The 19,162-nt window shown below is 40.1% G+C and overlaps 8 protein-coding genes across 8 annotated transcripts; 6 read left to right on the forward strand and 2 right to left on the reverse strand. All coding sequences in view use genetic code 12, as the record gives it.

Moving 5' to 3' along the window:
- Positions 1-440: 440 nt before the first annotated feature.
- Positions 441-2,684, forward strand: MGS1 (DNA-dependent ATPase MGS1 (Maintenance of genome stability protein 1) DNA-directed DNA polymerase ATPase; the record flags this gene model as incomplete). Its single annotated transcript, XM_001385462.1, has 1 exon — positions 441-2,684. The coding sequence occupies one exon, from the start codon at positions 441-443 to the stop codon at positions 2,682-2,684; it is 2,244 nt and encodes a 747-aa protein (XP_001385499.2).
- Positions 2,685-3,061: 377 nt separating this feature from the next.
- On the forward strand, positions 3,062-4,534 carry PICST_32838 (putative Nucleolar GTPase/ATPase; the record flags this gene model as incomplete). Its single annotated transcript, XM_001385463.1, has 1 exon — positions 3,062-4,534. The coding sequence occupies one exon, from the start codon at positions 3,062-3,064 to the stop codon at positions 4,532-4,534; it is 1,473 nt and encodes a 490-aa protein (XP_001385500.2).
- A 661-nt stretch (positions 4,535-5,195) lies between these two features.
- Positions 5,196-6,113, forward strand: PICST_48297 (hypothetical protein; the record flags this gene model as incomplete). Its single annotated transcript, XM_001385464.1, has 1 exon — positions 5,196-6,113. A coding segment is annotated over one exon (918 nt), but the record flags the coding sequence as incomplete, so codon positions are not given.
- A 151-nt stretch (positions 6,114-6,264) lies between these two features.
- Positions 6,265-7,268, forward strand: RSM24 (mitochondrial 37S ribosomal protein RSM24). The gene has a single exon (XM_001385465.1). It carries the CDS (start codon positions 6,302-6,304, stop codon positions 7,223-7,225), a length of 924 nt encoding a protein of 307 aa, XP_001385502.1. The 5' UTR covers positions 6,265-6,301; the 3' UTR covers positions 7,226-7,268.
- Positions 7,269-9,017: 1,749 nt separating this feature from the next.
- NGG1 (Histone acetyltransferase transcription factor) lies at positions 9,018-10,865 on the forward strand (the record flags this gene model as incomplete). Its single annotated transcript, XM_001385466.1, has 1 exon — positions 9,018-10,865. The coding sequence occupies one exon, from the start codon at positions 9,018-9,020 to the stop codon at positions 10,863-10,865; it is 1,848 nt and encodes a 615-aa protein (XP_001385503.2).
- Positions 10,866-11,474: 609 nt separating this feature from the next.
- Positions 11,475-13,259, forward strand: PICST_32842 (hypothetical leucine rich repeat protein; the record flags this gene model as incomplete). Its single annotated transcript, XM_001385467.1, has 1 exon — positions 11,475-13,259. One exon carries the CDS (start codon positions 11,475-11,477, stop codon positions 13,257-13,259), a length of 1,785 nt encoding a protein of 594 aa, XP_001385504.2.
- A 43-nt stretch (positions 13,260-13,302) lies between these two features.
- Positions 13,303-15,108, reverse strand: MNN22 (Golgi alpha-1,2- mannosyltransferase; the record flags this gene model as incomplete). Its single annotated transcript, XM_001385810.1, has 1 exon — positions 13,303-15,108. The coding sequence occupies one exon, from the start codon at positions 15,106-15,108 to the stop codon at positions 13,303-13,305; it is 1,806 nt and encodes a 601-aa protein (XP_001385847.2).
- Positions 15,109-16,098: 990 nt separating this feature from the next.
- On the reverse strand, positions 16,099-17,496 carry MAS1 (mitochondrial processing protease; the record flags this gene model as incomplete). Its single annotated transcript, XM_001385811.1, has 1 exon — positions 16,099-17,496. The coding sequence occupies one exon, from the start codon at positions 17,494-17,496 to the stop codon at positions 16,099-16,101; it is 1,398 nt and encodes a 465-aa protein (XP_001385848.1).
- Positions 17,497-19,162: the final 1,666 nt, after the last annotated feature.

Raw genomic sequence — 19,162 nt, forward strand, 5'->3', positions numbered from 1 at the left:
TTTTCACAGTTCTAGGTTCTACTGACTCGGTCTTCGCTTTCTTGGTGTTATGGACAACTGGTGGAGACTTTCTCTTTCTAGACACTTCTTCGAGTGCCGCCTCCAGGTCCAAAAGTTTCGGCAATGAAGCTGCTGATTCAACCTTGGCTGCCATATTAGGATGTATATACAATAAGAGGAAAGAAGGAAATAACAGAATACGGAATGGAGTAAAGAGTGGAGAAGTAGAGCAATTTAGTTGCAATAGTCTATCTATTTTTCTAGATGTTACAGTCCTGCGTATACTCTGGGCATGAAAAAGATTACTTAATCGGCGCGCTTTCTTAGTCCACTGAGTATTATAGTCATTTGGTTAACTTCTTTGGATTACAATTTGAAGATTCTTCCCTAATTGTGAAGGTGAATCTTTCTTGATCTCAATATACAACTATGATATAGCAATGGATTCAACTTGTCCGATCTGTGGAAAACAGCTCTCCCTGCACTTGCTAGAAAGACATGTCAATACTTGCCTAGATAACCAGGAATCAAAAGAAGTAGAAGAAGTGGAGCAACCTAAAGATGTCCAAGATTTAGACGAAGTCGTAATAGTGGAAGATGAAATAGGCGAAATCAGGAAAAGGCGACATGGTAGTGACGCGTTTGCTGCTCTAGGCTTGAAAATGGACTCATCGCAAAAGAGACAAAAGCTAGAGCGACTGCAAAAGAGCAAACCAACCTTAACTCGTATTCTTATAGAAGAGAAACGATTAAAGTCTGAATCACGTAAGACGTCGGATGAGCTTAAAGAACAATTGGAAAAATTGTCTTCAAGCAAATCTTATGATGAATCATTAATCTCAACACCATCAGATCAGCCAAAAGTTGTACCAGAACCTCAGGAAGAACCAAAAGAAGCAAAACCACCACCACTTCAATCAGATATACTTACCAGGGCACAAGAATTGAACAAACTCAAACGTGAAGCAAGTATTCCGTTGGCTCATAGACTAAGACCCAAATCACTAGACGATTTCTTTGGCCAGGAGAAACTTTTAGGACAAGATGGGATATTACGTAATATTATTAATGCCGATAACATACCATCGTTTATACTCTGGGGAGTACCAGGAGTAGGAAAAACGTCATTGGCCAGAATAATTGCACACACAACAAATTGTAAATTTGTAGAATTGTCTGGTGCAGAAAGTAATGCCAAAAGACTAAAAGAAGTGTTTCTCCAGGCAGAAAATGAAAAGCATTTGACTGGCAGAAAGACCATTTTATTCTTGGACGAGATCCATAGATTCAATAAAGCTGTACAAGATTTGCTCCTTCCTGTGATTGAGAAGGGTGTTCTCACAGTTATTGGTGCCACTACAGAGAATCCTTCTTTCACATTAAACAATGCCTTGCTTTCACGAATGCATACGTTTGTAATGGAACAATTGACCACAGCAGCGCTAATTAAGATTCTTGCTAGGGCACTTTATCAAGTCAATAAACTTAGAAAGCATCTCTATAATCTCCATTACATCTCACTTAAAAGAGATTCTTTTAAGTACATTGCAGAACTTTCGATGGGAGATTCTAGAGTGGCACTCAATCTCTTGGAGTTCGTCAACGCGTATTTGTCTACCGATAAGTTTTCGACTAAAAATGGTGAAGAGCAGCCCAAGAAAATGGGAGTTATCAACGTCTCCGCTGAAAGCCTCAAGAGTATACTTAAGTCTAGAGACTTTCATAACATGTACGATAAACAAGGGGAATCGCACTATGATACAATTAGTGCATTCCATAAATCAGTAAGAGGTTCTGATGCTGATGCTGCGATGTTTTACTTGGTCAAAATGTTATCTGGTGGAGAAGACCCTCTCTTCATTATTCGTAGAATGATAGTAATGGCTAGTGAAGATATCGGATTGAGAGATAGCTCATGTTTGCCCTTTGCCATTGCAGCCAAAGAAGCGCTAGAGTTTGTAGGTATGCCTGAAGGAGAAATCATTCTCGCTCACTGCGCAATGAAAATGGCCAGAGCACCAAAATCAACAAAATCATACAGAGCACTTAGAACTGCACAGCTGCTTCTTCGGGAGAAGCCAGAAATTACTAAGCTTCCTATTCCCATGCATTTGAGGAATGCTCCAACCAAATTAATGAAAGAACTTGGTTATGGGGATTCCTATAAATACAATCCAGGCTACAAGAATGGTTTAGTCAAACAAACGTACTTCCCTGAAGGAATGGAAGACGTTCACTTTTTAGAAGAAACGCACTTGGGGGTAGTTGAAGATTCTGATACTTCCCCTGAAGAACAAGCAAGGGCACAAGCACAAGTAGTCGACTACGAGAATTTTAAGAAAGACCGCATAAAGCAGTTGAAGTTGGAATACTTGAATCGTGTGAAAGCGACAAGACAAGAGACCTTCAATAAAATGATGGCTAGATATAAGAAAAACGAAATCACAACAGTACCAGAGGTGCCTCAATATATTGATACTAATTCTAACGGTAAAAAAGAACAAGGGAAAGAGAAAATTAGTGAACAGGATTCAAGTTCAGATACCGATTACAAAGACAATTTCGAAAAGTCATATGACGAATTTCTTGATCCAGAATCACAACCTGAATATTTTGAAGGAGACGACACAGGGTACCATTACGATCCAGAGTACCCATTGATTAGAGACGACTATGAAATCTAAGTATTAATAGCCAAATATTCCAGTCTTAAGTTTGAAGGTGTAGTAGTGATTTATGGTATGCACTGGCCGCTGCAGGCTAATCAGTGAATGCGGCACGTGAATAATGGCTGCGAAAAACTGGTGTGCAGATAGAGTCGAGGGTGCAAAAAGGTATATAAAGAGCTTTTTGTAAACTTATCAAGAACCTGTTACGTATAAGTCCTTTCTCTCTCTCCTCGACTACAATTCTGAAACTCGTTAGCCTCACAAGCTTATCTGTGGGTTTATTTATTTAACAACTTTCAGCTATTGTATTTCTGAGTTTTGCGACACCGCTCCAACTCTTCGTGATGTTCTTTAGCAAACAGATCAGGCCAGCTTCTTTTATTACTCAAAAGATGCATCGCTTCCTGTTGAAGTCATCCTTTTCGTCAGCCACGAGATTGTTCTCCAAGGACTCTCAAAGTTGCAAGACCGAATTCCTTGACCGGTTCGGATTGCAGTTTGACGAACTGGAAGGTTGCTTCTATGCTTACAAGTGCCACTCAAGATTGCCATATGGAGGGCTCACGAACTTGAACAAGATCATGGAGCTCTTTGAACATGGCAACCCTGAAACACAACTGGCTGCTCCTAATGCTAACAAGCTCGTCCAAAGATTCTCTGAAGGTGTCCGAGTCATTCAGAAGAGTCTTGACTTTGCTAGCTTTGGCAGTTATCGCAGGGGAGAAAGCAATAGAAATTCAACCGCTGACATCAGCAACATCTCCACAACTGAGAAATCTGGAATTCTGGTTCCACTTAATAGTGGAGAATCTTTGAGATCTTACAGGCTCGATATAGCATTTCCGGATATTTCTCTCTGGGGCGATTGCAAGGAGGTTTTTGAAAAATACAACAGCAAGTTTGAGACTAAAATTATTATTGCACCAACACCCAGTGATTCTCAATGTGCTACTGCGAGTTCTACAGTAGTTGAATCGCACGATTCTCCTACTCCAGTTACTTCTGAAACCAAAGCTGAGTTTGCTTTATGTGAACAGGTCTGCCCTTGCGAATCTGAGTCAACCACTGACTTCACTGAGCCAGGAGCAACGGCAGAGGTCGAGAAAAATACGCTTTCTGAAGAAGTTTTTCATTCAGATGAAGCTTCATCTGCAGAAGACTCTTTCCTTGACTCGGAATCAACAGCTAGCTTTATAGAACAGGAATCAGCAGAAGCACAGAATATTGTTTCTTCTTCTGTGGTGACTCGGTCAGATGAGTCTTCACAGTCTGAAGTGTCGTCTACAGAAGAAGGTAATTCGTCTCCGTCGGACTATCAGCCAAATACCGATTCGACCGAACACGAAGAGTCCGCACAAGTCGCAGATCTTGCTTCTCCTGAAGAGACTGATCAATTTCAAGCATCTTTGTCTTCATCCTGCGAAGAATCGACTTGTTCTGAGGATCTAGATAGGTCTTACGACTTCGACTGCAGCGACCAAGACGACGGCCCAATCGTTGGTCGCGAGCTTTCTATCAAGTTTAATACTGGTCGGTTGTTCAATGACCAGGAAGAGTATGTTGATGCTGATACAGGAGTCGAATACCGCTTCAACCAGTGGGGCGATCCAGAGGAACTTGTTCCTTACGGATTCAAGAGACTCTCTTCTCCTTCCAACACCAGAGAGCCAATGAGGTCTGTAATCCGAAACTTGGATCGCAGACCCCAAACCACCGCACAGTATTCCACTGATCCTGTCAGTCTTGAAGACCTTCGCAAAGCCAACCTTAGGGCATGCAAACGTGAAGCTTCAATCCTAAATGATTGTGTTTCTAGTCTGGAATCCATTCGTGCTGATATTGCATTGACCAGTACTAGCCCGTAGTCTAAATAGACTGTGGAAGACACTCTAATATATAATAATCCGAAAAACACTTTCAATAGTTTCAAGATTCCAGTATATACTACGGTGTTGTACTACTCATAGTAGAACAATGGAGGCCCTTGCCTAATTGAGATATCTTTTATGTGTATAATTGTCCAACAAACCACATTTCTAATAATGTAGAATTAGTCAATTGTATTTAGCGCTACTTACACCTACTGATACATCTGGGATCATTTCTGTGCTGACTTGAATAGAGCTATTTCTAAGAGTTGTGCTCTCTCATTTGGTAGTATCGCTTTGTAAAATGTTGCACCCAAGTATTCCGTAGGTTGTGTATAGGAAAGGTTGCATACATCCATAAGAGAAAATCATATAACTGGAAATTAAATCTTATCATTGCTCCTTACTACCAAAATACAAAATTGAAGCAATTTACTCTCTATGTGTGGTAGATTTGCTTTAGGATTTGTACGTTTATGTATTCTATTCACAATTGAATTTTCTTCAATTGGCTCTACTAACAAATCAATAGAGTGTAGAGGATCTTCCTCAACAGTTCAACGAAACCGCGCTATACAATAACAACGATACTTCAGCTTTCAGAGAAGTTTCCGACGGAGTATATGAGACAAACGCCATACAAGGATCTGAAGAAAATATCCGTGTACAATTTGATGTTTCCAGAGTTCACAATTGGTATCCTTCCTACAATATTGCACCTACCAATGCTGCGTTAATGATCTATATGGTAAACACAAGTGATGCTGACTACAGATATGTGTTGGAACCGCTGAAGTTTGGCATGATACCGTATTGGGCGAAGCCGACTGACCCCGAGCCGACCAAAAATGGCGTTGCCTATTCCAGGGAGATCCAGAAACATCAATCTAAATACTTCAACTGTAGGAAAGAGACATTGGCACAGAGCAAGAGTGTCTGGAGTAGCAGTAGAAAGAATAAAAGATGCGTAGTACCAATTCAAGGCTATTTTGAATGGTTGAAATCGAAAACAGACAAGGTCCCACATTACGTCCACTCGAAATCGTCTTCTATTATATACCTAGCTGGACTCTACTCCCACAATACGAACTACACAGAAAACACGAACGTCAATGGTGAATACCTTTCTTCGTTTGCAATAGTAACCGGTGCTGCTACGAAAACAGACGAATATGATATCTCGTGGTTGCATAGTCGAAAACCCATAATGCTAGTTCCTGGTTCTCAAGAATGGTTCGACTGGCTCGATCCTAATAAGACTTGGAACGAGAACTTACTAGACACAAGTTTGAATGTTGAACATAACAAGGCATATAAAGATATCGAGGGCTATCCAGTGTCGAAAGAAGTAGGTAACCCATCCAACAAGAGCGATAACATTATCAAAAGAGAGGAGAAGAAACCTCAAAAATCTATTACTCTGTTCTTTAGTCCTACAAAACGAATCAAAAAAGAAGAGACACAGCTGGAAGAAAATTCCCCTGCGAAAAAGAAAATCAAAACAGAATCTAATGATACTAGTAGAACTAAGGTCAAGACCGATTCTAGTGAGACTATAGTCAAGGAAGAGCAGTAGATAGGTATAGATATTTGTATTACAATATAAGTAATGTAGATTGTATCACGTGACCGAAATATTGGTCGTGCCCGTGAAGTGAAAAAAATTATTAGAACCAATATTGAGTTCTAGCGATTTTTCAGTATTGACATTAACATCAGAAGTTTTACAAAGCCAAGAAGACTGAACCAAACCAACCACCTAATATGAAGGTCTTAAGAACGTGTTTGAGAGTCCAGGCTGGCCGCTTCTACAGCAAGGCTGTGGAAGCTGGATCTCAACCACTCTTTCTCAATCCCCATGAATGGAAAGGACTTCCAGCAGACCAGATCTTTGAATTGCATAACCTTAGAAAGGAATATTTAGGTGACAAATACAACCCCAGCGATGAAGAGAGAAATGCCATTTTGTCCACTATTACTGCTTTGGCTAAAAATACGCCTGAATTGGACTACACTTATGAAATTGACAATTTCCAGGAAAGATTCATGAACAACACTCCTATGAATAAAAGAGGTTTGCCTCAAAAGAGGAGCAACACCTATGTGATAGAAAAGGGTGAAACTCCTCATCAGAAAAGAAGAATCGAACAGTTGGCGAGAGTGAGTGCCTACGAAATGCCATTGTTGGCTAAGTTCCGTCAAAGTTATGAGCCCAAACCAGCCTCTGAGACACCTCTTAAATTAACATACAACACCGATTTCAGCAACGAGTCTAACAAGTTCAACAGACAAGTCACTTTAAATGTCAACATAAATGACTTGGGTCTTTCAGACAAGCAGCAGCACAAGTTCATCTTGTTGGCTGGGAACAAGTACAACTTTGACACGACCACGTTGAGATTGAAAACAGACCAGTTCTCAGAAGCTGCCCAAAATGCCCGTTGGTTAGTTGACACCTTCAACAAGTTGTTGGCAGAAGCTAAGGACTTGTCTAAAGAAGACTTTGCTGATATCCCATTGGACAGACGTCACATGAAGCTTTTGAAGACAAAATACGAGCCACAGTTCCCAGAAGCGTGGAAAAGACCCCAAGATGCTCCAGTTGTCAAACACAACGTAGTAAACAGATTGGTAGAGCTAGTCAAGGAGAAGAAGGATGACCAATATGTTTCCGGCTTGAGTCCATAGTGTTTATAAGTTATACGATTCCTGTACATATACGAATTATAAGAAAGCATTACTAGAGCTGCTTGTTGTACTCTAGACAAGATATATCTCGGTGGACTTACATTTTTCAAAAAGTATTCATATATTTTATAAGTTGTCTTCTGTGTAAATATAAATCAAGTAATATGCAACAGTAATTCACCAATTTAATTGTCGTAGGCCATGATATAGAGACAACAACACTTGTCATGAATCAAATAACCACCTTCACGATCTGGTAATACTTTAACGATAAACAGAAAATTCTCCCCTTGCTCGCCCTTGTCGATTTGCAAAGCTAACGTCCTTGTATCGTCAACGATACTGGGAATACCTGGTTCAACATGTACGTAAAAACTTCAGGAGTATCACAATTACCATACTACGTCATCTATTAGGGACAGTTCTAGTTACGCGTTAAGAGTTGCACAACTGTGTATTATCGTATCCTGTAATTTTGTTCGACTCATCGATGGAAACACTCCAATTGAGTTATAACTGCCTCTAACATGAATTCCAAATGTAGTTAAATATACCACATTTCTTGTCTTTCGAAGCCAGTTAGTAGACGACATAACGATCACATGCTGCCAGCAGATGGACTCCTTAAATTCAACCATTAATTTCCTTATCGCATAAACCACACTCAATCAAAACGTCATGATAAATTGGGATACCGATCAAAGGCATCTTAGTCTGCCTAACTTCTCTAGGGGCTCTTATCCTTCTTTGATCCCTAATACTGGTAACGTTCACGTGAACGCAGGCGGAGGATTGGAAAGACGGACTAGCGAATTTGTCACAACCAAATGCGTAGCTCCCCAAGCGAAACTTCCCACAAGAAACAAGATTCCTCCCAACTGCCACACAAACCAAATAAATAAATAGCTGCCCAAGAGAAAGGAGAGAACGCTGAACTCTAACACAAGGCAAATAAATATACATGTATAGCCACCAATCGCATTTAAAGCTAATAAGGGGCAAAGAATACCGGAACGGCCGTTACTGCGATGTATACATAGGCTGATTTATTCAACCTGAAAATTTCGAGCCAACCATTTGCATCCTTTATATCCCATACTCCAAGAGTCTTGTATGAACAAATTCTCGAACCTAATCCTATAATGGATTCCAGCACGGCACTAAACATGCAAATGTGTCTACGTTCTCTCCGTCCGTATCATTATAACACATAAAAATATGCAAGAGCAGCTCTTGCACGGCTCTAATTCGAAACAATGCTGATATCCTTTTCTTCTGAGCCAGCGCTTCAGGTAAATGGACTAATAAGCTAGTAACGAGAGTAAATGGATAGCTCCCCATGTGACAGGAAGAGAGAATTTTAAGGTCTCAGACAACGCTAATACGGCTATTAAGAACAGTGGAAGGACCAATTGCGGCCTGAGTATAAAAGCTTATTTACCCAATGCCATCTCGGTATCACTGTAGGTTGTTGCTTGAAGTCTTCTTCCACACTACATTCAGCATAGAAGAGAAGTTAACATATAAATTATAGATGAAGATATCCCAGAAACTCCCCTTTACGAATAATCCTGCATATTTTCTGTCAAGTCAATCTCGGAACGAAAATTAATGTTGGTAGATTAGAATACCAAGAATAGACACCAGTTCACATATCACATACCACCAGCATTGCCGGTATCATCAGTTAGGAGTAGTTGTTGTCTAGTTTACTTTTCAAGACGTGCATCCAAATCCGGGTAAGCTACGTTCTGATTTCACCAATTACTATCACATCAAAACACACCTGGCCATGAGCAGTGACAAACACTCAGCATCTACGACTCTAGATGACATAATCAACGAGCTTAAGTTGACGTACGACTCGTCGGTGGGTCTTCTAGATGGAGATTCGCTACGGACGATTCCAAATACGAACACTTTGTTAAACTTAAGCAAGTTGTTAAATAAATTATCACGTGAGTTGAATGATGTAGAACTGGATGACGACCTGATATTGGCCAAAATCAACCTGGGGCTCAATAAGAATGAAGACGAGGACGAAGAAGACAACGAGAAAGAAATTGAGGACGAAAACAAGAAAAGGTCTTTTTCTGACGCTGTAAGCGATCAGGACGACGACGACGAAGATTCTGTATCGCTAGCCAAGAGACGTAAAGTGAGCACAGGAACCAAGATCAAGCTGGAACAAGACGAAGAACAGACTAAGTCGCTGATCGACGAATCAGAACAAGTCAATTCAAAAGATGATCCGGTACCGCCTGAACAAAGTGGATCTTTTACAAAAGAAAATGATACCAGATTGAAAAACCCAAAGTCTGAGTTTGTTAGTTCGCAGACTTTATCAGCCGCAGCTATAGCAGAATTAGGATTGTTTTCAGAAGACAATAATGGGTTGGAAACTCAAGGCAAAGAGTATCTCAAAAAGAAGTATGGTGTAGCATCTTATCCGGAAAACGATCTATTAAACCTTCTTCCTGGCAAGATCCCCAACATAGATTTCTCCAAGAACAAGCCACCCAGTAACCAAGTTCAGTTCACAACTTTCCAGTCGTATATTGAATCATTCTTTAGGCCCTTTCTGAGCGAAGACCTTGAGTTGTTAAATGAGAGAAATATCATTCCACCTGGATTTGAAAAGCAAGAGTATGATCCGGATGTGAGTCCATTTCTCATTCCCAAGTTGGGAAAGTTCTATGCTGACTTGTGGGCAGATGAAGATTCGACATTAAGTTCAAAATTGAACTCTCCTGCTTATCAGCAAGCAGCTCCGGACTCATATAAGCCTAAAGGAACGTTTGATAACTTGACAGACGATACGCTTTTCACTGAAGAAATCTCGTGTGGGCCACTTTCTAGTAGATTGCTTTCTGCTATCTTAAGTAACAACGACGGCTCCGATGATTATGAGGAGAAGGAAGAAGGATCAAACGAGGAAGATCCATCATCAAATCTCAACTTGGACGATGAAGTGGCTACACAACTCAACAGTGGAGAGGACTACAAGTTGACTGCTGAAGCTAACGATTTTCACTCGATAGAAGAGAGGCTCAAGCGTGAGTTGAAGTACATTGGCATATTCATGAACCTTCCGTTATCGAAAGAAGACAGCAAGTTCAAAGGTAAGCAAAATGGCAGACCTAAGAAAGCTGGTATAAGCATTATAGATAACGACGAATGGGTCAAAAATAAAGAAGATGACGAAGTGTGTGCTGAAATAAGAGCGCACCAGAAGGAGTTAAGGGAGGTGGTCAGCAGGAATAGACTGAACAGAAAGAAGTTGATTCCGATAATCGAAGAGCAGATCGCCTACCAAGAATATTGTACTATATTGGAAGATCTCGACAAGCAAGTAGACCAAGCGTACATGAAGAGGCTTAAGGGTAAGAGCAAGAAGAAGAAGGTGGACGTTACTACTCCTCAACAGCAGGCCGTTAACAGTGGATTGAGAGCCTTATTAGAAAAGAGACAGAGGTGGATAAACAATATCGGTAATCTTTTCAGACCCGGTGAGATCATGAAGAGAGTACCCAGCGAGTCTATATTAGTTCAAGAAGGAACGGTAGAACAAGAAACTATTGATGACGACAATACCGATGCCGTATCGACTGCCGTGGATATCCTTGCTGATAAGTCTTGAGCCATAATTATAGTAATAATTATATTAACACAAAAACCGATTTCTTAACGACTTTAATATACGACAATACGATAAATGTATATATAAATTAGGATGCGAAAGCATGAGATTACAGATGACTATTACTTCGAAATAAGGTACAAAATAATCCCACAAGAACGGCAATTTCATTTCTGGAATTCTTCGGACAGGATACGATAAAAAAAGCTGGTCAAAAGTGAAATATGGTTATTGTCAGCACGTTCATTCAAGGCTAGGTGTTGTAAATCAGTGTGTAAAAGGAATGGCAAATAATACAGCTACTCACTGCACAAAATTTATTTATTTCCAGAAGGTAAGGGCTGTAAAGTGGAGATAGGAAAAGACCAATGAGCTTTGGCGCACACTATTTCAAAGGGTATATATAGATTATATTTTCCATAGGGAAATACACGAATATTATCCACTTGAGGGGTGAATCTTATCTTAAGATGGTAAATGTAAGATGACGAGACTTTTTGATGATTCAGATACACCTCGTAGAATTCGTACAAAAGCGTATATTGATAAATATATATAGATCATTGAATCTGAAAGAAGAAGATAATAGACCTTAGTGCTACACTTGCAATGTCGTTTTCCATTATAAACAAAGTTAAGCTGTTTCCTGCTGAGATTCAATGTCAAATAATCGATTATTTAGCTTTTGACGACTTGGAAAGCTTGCTCAGAATACAAACACCTTTTCAAGACCATGTAGTTGACTTGCTTTTTCAGTATATAGTGCTAAATGATTGTGAACCCAACGACGAGTCTATCCAATGGAAATGGCATACAGTGGGTATGTTAGTTGATCTTTTCCAAAGATATCCGAAGATGACATTCTCTGAAATCTTGGGTGATCTCACCAGCATATATGAGTTACATTTGGCAAGACCTGGTATCCTTAACAGATCAACTACAGTTACTATAAGGTGCGATTGTATGGAAGGCGAAGATGCCGCAGACCTATTGAAAGAGCTCTGCAGTCACTCGTACTCTATCAATATAGAAGAATGTTCTATCGAGAGCAAATCTATGGTTGAGGCTATTTCTCCCACTTTGACAGGGTTAGGTATGTTCCAGGAAAGATTCAAAAAGGGTTATGATCTCAGCTATGAGCTTACCGAGTTGGGAACTTGCTCTAATCTTAGACAATTGGAACTAACTGAAATGCCAATTACCTCTTCTCAGATAAGGTTCCTACCAAGATGCCTAGAGAAATTGACTTTTGAATTAGAAGTCGAGAGCTTTTCATCTGTCCATGTATTAGAACTTCCTAATTGTCTCATATATCTTTCCATGAAGCTCTCCCAAACTAGTAGTTCCCTTAAAAATGTAGAAATCAACGTCGAGTGCCTTTCAAATTTGAGAATACTCGAGTTGAAATACTTCCAAATACATTCTTTGTCATCTTGGATCCTCCCAAAGGGAGTTGTTCAATTGTCAGTAATATCATGTGGAATTAAAGATCTCTCAGGATTGCTGAACTTGTGCAACTTGAACAAGTTGGTACTACAACTAAATCCAAAAACTGAAATCGACTTCACCGTATTGCCCTCTAGTATCAGAAGGCTATGGTTGTATTGTGAAAGTGTACCTAACGAAATATGTCAGTTGTCATCTTACATTCAGTTAAATCTTGTAGTTACAAGTCTAGGATCTGACAGAGATTTCTCAAAGATCAAGAACTTGAATAGCCTATATCTCAATGGAACGTCGTGGGCCACTTCTACAAACTTCACGTCTCTCGGTGACTTAAAACTTCCGTCGCAATTAAAGGAAATATCATTTAACATGTTCCTAGGTCTACAAAACATTCGTGATTTGCAATCTGGAAATTGTTTATCGTCGTTAGCCCTTAATGGAAAGTTTGGCCCAATGCTAGTCAAGTCACTTCTAAGAGGCAACGTTTTTCCAGAATCACTAGTGGATATACGATTGTTTATTGAGTTGACGAGTTCAGATTGGGTGGTTGATTCTAGAACCTACCCCAAAGAATACATTTCGTTCGGAGCTGAAGGTTCACAAAATTTAAGATTTGGGAATTCATTGTGTTTACCAAACAAGTTACAAAGGTTGGCTATAGTGTGTGATTCGTTAGTAGCAGAAGGTGATCTCAATCTACCTTCTAGTATCCAAGAAGTTCACTTAAAGGTATTTGCATACATACAGATGTCAAAACTAGTAATTCCCGAAGCTGTAAGAAGGATTCTGCTCCCAGAAGTTTTACCTAAAGCAGATTTCCATCTGTATCATTTCCCTACATCTTTAACAGATATTTATGTTCCTGACGAGAGTTATAAAGTAACACTTAGGAATACCAATAACATTAAATGGCTCAATGTATATCCTCCAGTAGCTAAAGATATATAGGTACAATTCTATAAACGAAACTTTTTTGCAGCCATTTTTGCACTCAAACGAGTAATTCTGGTAAAGTCGACATATATATAGCAGTTTCAGTAGAGTTGGGGGTCTTTAACCATTCAACAGTATTCAGAATATACTCGCAAACCGCATCTAGATCGCTAGATCCAAAGTAATTGAATTGGATTTGGTCAATGCATAGTGCTTGCATTACTATGGACCACCTCTTTAGCTCGAAATCTATAACTTCGCCGTCGATTTTGTACTGGAAGTTTCCAAACATTCTGTATCTGATTCTATTATTATCATCATTATAACGATGATCATTCATATAAGAAATTGGATCTATCTTATCGAGATTGCAATGAACAGCAAAAAGAGGAATTGAGGCTTCCTGACCAAAATACTTCTCGTCTAGATAGTTTAAGAAGTTCTCCTGACTGAAAGCATCCTTCCGTATAGACTTTCTCGCAGACTTTATTGTGGATAGCTGCTTATTGTAGAGCTGGTAGTCTACGTCTGGGTCAGCTTGACCCATTGCCATTTCGTGAAGCCTTCCACTGAAGTAACCAAACGTTCTCGTTTGAGACTTGGTTTGATAGTACTTCACATTAGCTGCAAATGCGCCTGCTATGAACGTTTCCTTGTCTCCGGTTCCTTTGGCTCCCAAGCTGAACAAATTATAGAAGATTTCACGACCATATATGTTATAGTACAATGACATTAGCATTGCCTTGGTGTGAGTTCTCTTATTAAAGAGAATCTGTCCCGATTCAGAAGAGTAATTAGGGATAGCCCCGTCTAATTCATGGAAGCATACTTCCTCCAGCGGCTCTAATGGCGTGACAAGTGGTAATTGTTGCGTTCTCACTCTGCGGTTTCGGTCCACTGGTATGTTTGCTGCTTGGTAGAAGTAAGGAGATATTGTTCTATTCCAGTAGTCGGACCATAGAACCAATCCATGCTTCTTGTATACCTTTGAATTGAAAAGATGGTCTGGATTCATTACTACCATGTTATCAGAATCAAGATAGAGAACATGCTCGAAAGAAGAGCAGAGAATTGCCATGGGCTTGAACTGGAAATTCAGAAACTTCCATTCGTTGCTTACAGCCAACCCTAGCTTCGTAGGAATCACTATACATTTAGCACCCACTTGAGGAAGAGTGACTTCACAATACTCATATTCTCTTTCATAATCTTCTATAGTGGGCATCACCACTTCGACAGGTAACTTGGAACCATTCTCTCTAAGCATTTTGATAGACAAATATGTTAGCCATGAATAGAATCTTCCACCCACATATACGATTCCTTTGGAACCTTTGACATAAGAACTTTGAGGAATATGGTCAGGTAAAGTATCAAGTACAGCCAGATGTCTTTCCTTCATCTGGTTCAAATAGTGTACTGACATGGAAGCTCTATCGAGTAATGCTCTCTCGGAGTACTCTTTAGGATATGCCCATTCATGTTTATCTTTCAAATGCAACATATTTTTATCGTTGCTGTAGAAAATGAACTTATTCTTCTTGAAGGTATTGAACACTTTATACCAGAAGTCATGAGTCTGATCCACTGGAATTATTCCAAGAGTTGACTGTCCCATGATGGAGTTGGGATATGCTTCAACATTGAAGTTTTCGCTGCTTTTCGGTTGACGTTCATGAGCCAATTCTGGATCTAGAAATTTTGCCAGAACATGGCCCCCATCCTTTCCTGAACCAAAGGGGACATGAACAAATCGCACAGACCCATCTTTTGAGAGTGTGACGGATATTAAGTGGAATATAAGGAGAACCAATAGGACCAGTGAAATATACAATAGTTGTTTCCGCCGCTTGTGAACGAACATTGTGGGTATGGAAAGATGCATTGAAAGGTCTTGAGAGAGGTCTATGTTAATGGTCTAAATTGTGATAAGGGTGAGGACAATGAAAGCTGGGAGAAGAGTGAAGTTTAGGTTTTACCTTTAGCAATTGGGGTGCGAAAGGAACTGCAAGCGGAAAATCAATAGAAGGTACGTGACAGAAACGTAAAGAGCAAAATCTGTGGAAAAAGAATATGTGGTGCTGATGCAATTATAATTTTAGAAGCTTGATAGAGTGTTGTGATTTGCAATCGGTTAGGGCAGAATATTTTCTACTGCGCATTCTATTAGATCCAGAGAGACTCCCGTTCTGGCCCTTTTTTTCACACATGTTGAACGACGGCTGTTTTGGTGTGACTCCGCTCTTATTCGGTATCACTGTTATAATGATGTCTTTTGCAACAACTGCTGTGTGCATCTATCAACTTCTGCAATCAAATGCCCCCGATCTCGTTTCACGATTTTTGTACTACTTAGCCGTGCAGCATGCATAAAATTCCCGTCCGAAGATCGAGACTGAAACTCCATAACCCTCACATAGAAAGCTGATACAACTACTAGTACTCATGCTACATTGTTCCGTATGACCTAAAGAAAAGGCTTATAAGGCTCTGAAATTCCTAATATCTTATGACTTTGCATTTGTTTTTGAACTAAATCTACCTTTTGAAACCACAAGCAGCCCATGTGTTCAATCCAGATGGTCCTACATAGCCGTTAAAGAACAGTTTGCAATGCTCAAAGCAATTCTCTGAAATATCATGTGCCCTTGTCCAATGGACTTTCAAACCTGACTATATACCAAAAGCTTGTAGCTGCTTCCTACAAAGCGATGAGCCTTGTGCTTCTCCTTATTCGTTCTGACAATGAGTATTTTATCGCGGCTTAGCAATTATGAGCCTTGCAATTAAACACTTTTTAAGGTAATGTTCATTCATTCTGCGATCTCTAATCTATATACAATGGACTGCAGCATCACAAGGACATACCCTTAGTGAGATATTGGTGAGAAGGAAGTGTCTTGACGTTACCTACGGCAGATAAGGCTATGGGCTTATCCTTCAATCTGTAATTAGCCCAGTCGATGACGTCCTTCTTAGTGATAGCCTCAACTCTCTCAAAGACCTCTTCAGGAGACAAACGGAATCCTGTATTGACTAATTGTCTTCCAATATCTTCAGCTATAGCCGTAGAGTCGTCTAATGCTAAAACCAAGGAAGCCTTTAATTGTGCCTTCGATCTCTCCACTTCTTCCACAGTAATGTCACCAGACTTCAATCTAGCCCATTCTTTCATAACCGCATCTATAAACAACTTCAAGTTAGCATCTTTATCGGCGGTAAAATACACACCCATCAACCCGGTATCGGCATACGATGTAGTGTACGCCATGTACGAGTTGGCAATAGGGGTGTTTCCAGCGCCACCAATAGCAGCTGTTACGGCTAGAGGGGAAGGAGAGTTGGATCCAACACCGATAGATCTATCCCACGTTCCTATTATACCGTTGGCAACAGATGCCGTAAAGAAGTCTGGCGCTGACCAGCTTACACCTTCTACAGCTAAGGCAACATGTGTCGTTGGCAAAGAATCGTCTTGGATTCTGATTTCATCACCATAGAAGACTGGCAAATCACCTCCACTTTGTTTAAAGGGCTTTTCACTCTTCTTGATGTCTCCAAAGTACTTTTGTGCCTGTTTGACCAAGTCCTCGTGGTTGACACAGCCTACACCTATAAGTGCCATTCTGTCTCCCTTATAGTTAGTAGTGATGTAGTTTACAAGATCATCTCGTTGTATGGTCTTTATGAGCTCTCTGGGGCCCAAAATTGTTCTGCCCAAGTCTTGACTCTTGAAAGCAACTGCGTGCAAATGGTCAAACACCACTTCATCGTACATCTTGTCGACTTCGTCACTTTCTTGCAAGATGACATGTCTTTCATTCTCGATGGCCCTTTCTTCTAACTTTGACTTCGTCAATAAATCGCTCAAAATGTCGATGTTCTGGTTGATATCAGTCTCCAAACATTTTGTATAATAAACTGTGTTCTCTCTTGAGGTGTAAGCATTGATTTGAGAGCCGATGTTCTCTATTTCCAATTCTAAGTTCAACTGCGATCTCTTGTTGGTTCCCTTAAAAGCCAAATGTTCCAAGAAATGTGCAGTGCCACTACTGGCAGGGTTGTCGGCTCTCGAACCAGCATTGATCCACACGCCTACGGTGGCGGTTCTAGTTCCTGGCATGGATTCACTTGCTACTGTTAAACCATTGGGAAGAACTGATGTCTGGAAAGTTGGAACAGGAGATGCTGTGGTAAACAAACGACGTCCAGCAATAGTAGAGCGACTAAAACGTGATGCTCTAGCTAACATTTCGTGAATACTGGAAAATGAAACAAAAGTGAAGAGTTGTAGATGGCAAGTGAAAAATAGCAACTGAATGAGATAATATCTTGTCCCAAAGATCTAGATGTCTGAGAACTTAGAAATACAGATACTGCATATACTGTAAGCTTCAATAGAAGGGATTCAATATATTAAGTCAAGTCCTTATAGACATTTCGTATACCATGCGGTTACCATGTTAGAAGCTCGTTGAGGTATTGAAGAGAATATTGTAGAAATGCGGAATATATGGGTGAGCTGCTAAATGTTTTTGAACTGTCATTTCTTTCGTATTTTATATTAAATAAATGTCACGTTTGTAGATATGGAAGATTTTTCAGACCCATCTGATCTTCCTAGACTGGATTCAAATAAGATACGTAGGTTATCATGCATTTTTTGTAAAACATGAATGCTGAATAAGAGTGAGAAGCTTATTACAAGCTCAGGTGCAAATTTGGAACCAGACTCAAGTCCATATCAAGTCCATGTTAGTCTGCAAAAAGTCGCGAAGAAAATTTGCGCTTCAATAGAAATTTTTTGCGCTACAATTCTGTACTCTGTGGAGCCAATTTCGCAGCCATTTCTATCACTATTTGGCGCTAATCTTAAAAACTCCTTAATAGTTTTCTTCTTATAGTTCTTATTCTACTTGCACTTCTTCAATATAGTACACATTGGGATAATACATCCGGTTAATTAGTTTCATACATAGTGCAGCAACAGACTATCACGACTTTGCATCGACCTCAAATTCTAAACATCCTGAAGCAGATTTCCATTCAGATTGGAAATTATTCCTAAAATTGCCTTATAGAATCGAGACCGACCTAGGTAAGGCTGGAAGTCATCCTTAATTAATACCCTCAGAACCCCCAAGTATATCTATTCATTTTCAAGCCTATCCCCATACAGCAGCGTCTGCCGGCCAAGCCTCCCAAATTCATCTGAAAACTAAACTATTGTGGACAAAGAATCGTTCCGCAAATAGCGCTTAGTGTCGGTGATGGTTATAACTAGTGGACTGTCACTCTTGGAAGCAGTGCCCACAGATTAATTAATTCAGGGGGAACTCTATCTACCAGAGGAAAGTCAGAGGCAACAAGTTGTTCCTCTGGCGCTAGCCTGGCTGTGTGGATCGCCTTCTGTTTTTCACAGTTCTGTATACTTTCAAAGAAACCGGACCACTAATAACACCTGGAGGTAGCTGGATGCTCAACGTGGATGAGTATTTCGAATAGATAAGGCACGTCTATTCTTCAGGCGTTCATGAGGGATTGTCAGCCTTGGATGAGGATCCATGTTGGAAATGAGCTGTGGCTAGGATAGACCAAAGTTTGTCTTTTGACATTAACTTCACGCTAGTGTACTAAGGTTCTATTTGATTGTCGCAATCTGGTCTAAATGTACATGACGTCCGGGGTCCGCTTTAGAGGTTTGTTGCTGCTTTGCTAGTTACCAAGTCTGAATGGCTCTTGATCCAAAACAGTCGTGGTCGGGGTGTAGGTTTCTACGAAAACTATAGTACTGTAGGGTATATAGCGGTTTTGGGGGCTCTATCCTAATTGGGATGGACCTTACTTCTCTCCGCTGTGGGAGATGCAAAGGGAAACCTTATCATTAGGATAGAGTAAATTTGGTGGATCCCTACGGT

This window comes from Scheffersomyces stipitis, chromosome 6 (genome assembly GCF_000209165.1).
Source record: "Scheffersomyces stipitis CBS 6054 chromosome 6, complete sequence".
Lineage (NCBI taxonomy): Eukaryota > Fungi > Ascomycota > Pichiomycetes > Serinales > Debaryomycetaceae > Scheffersomyces > Scheffersomyces stipitis.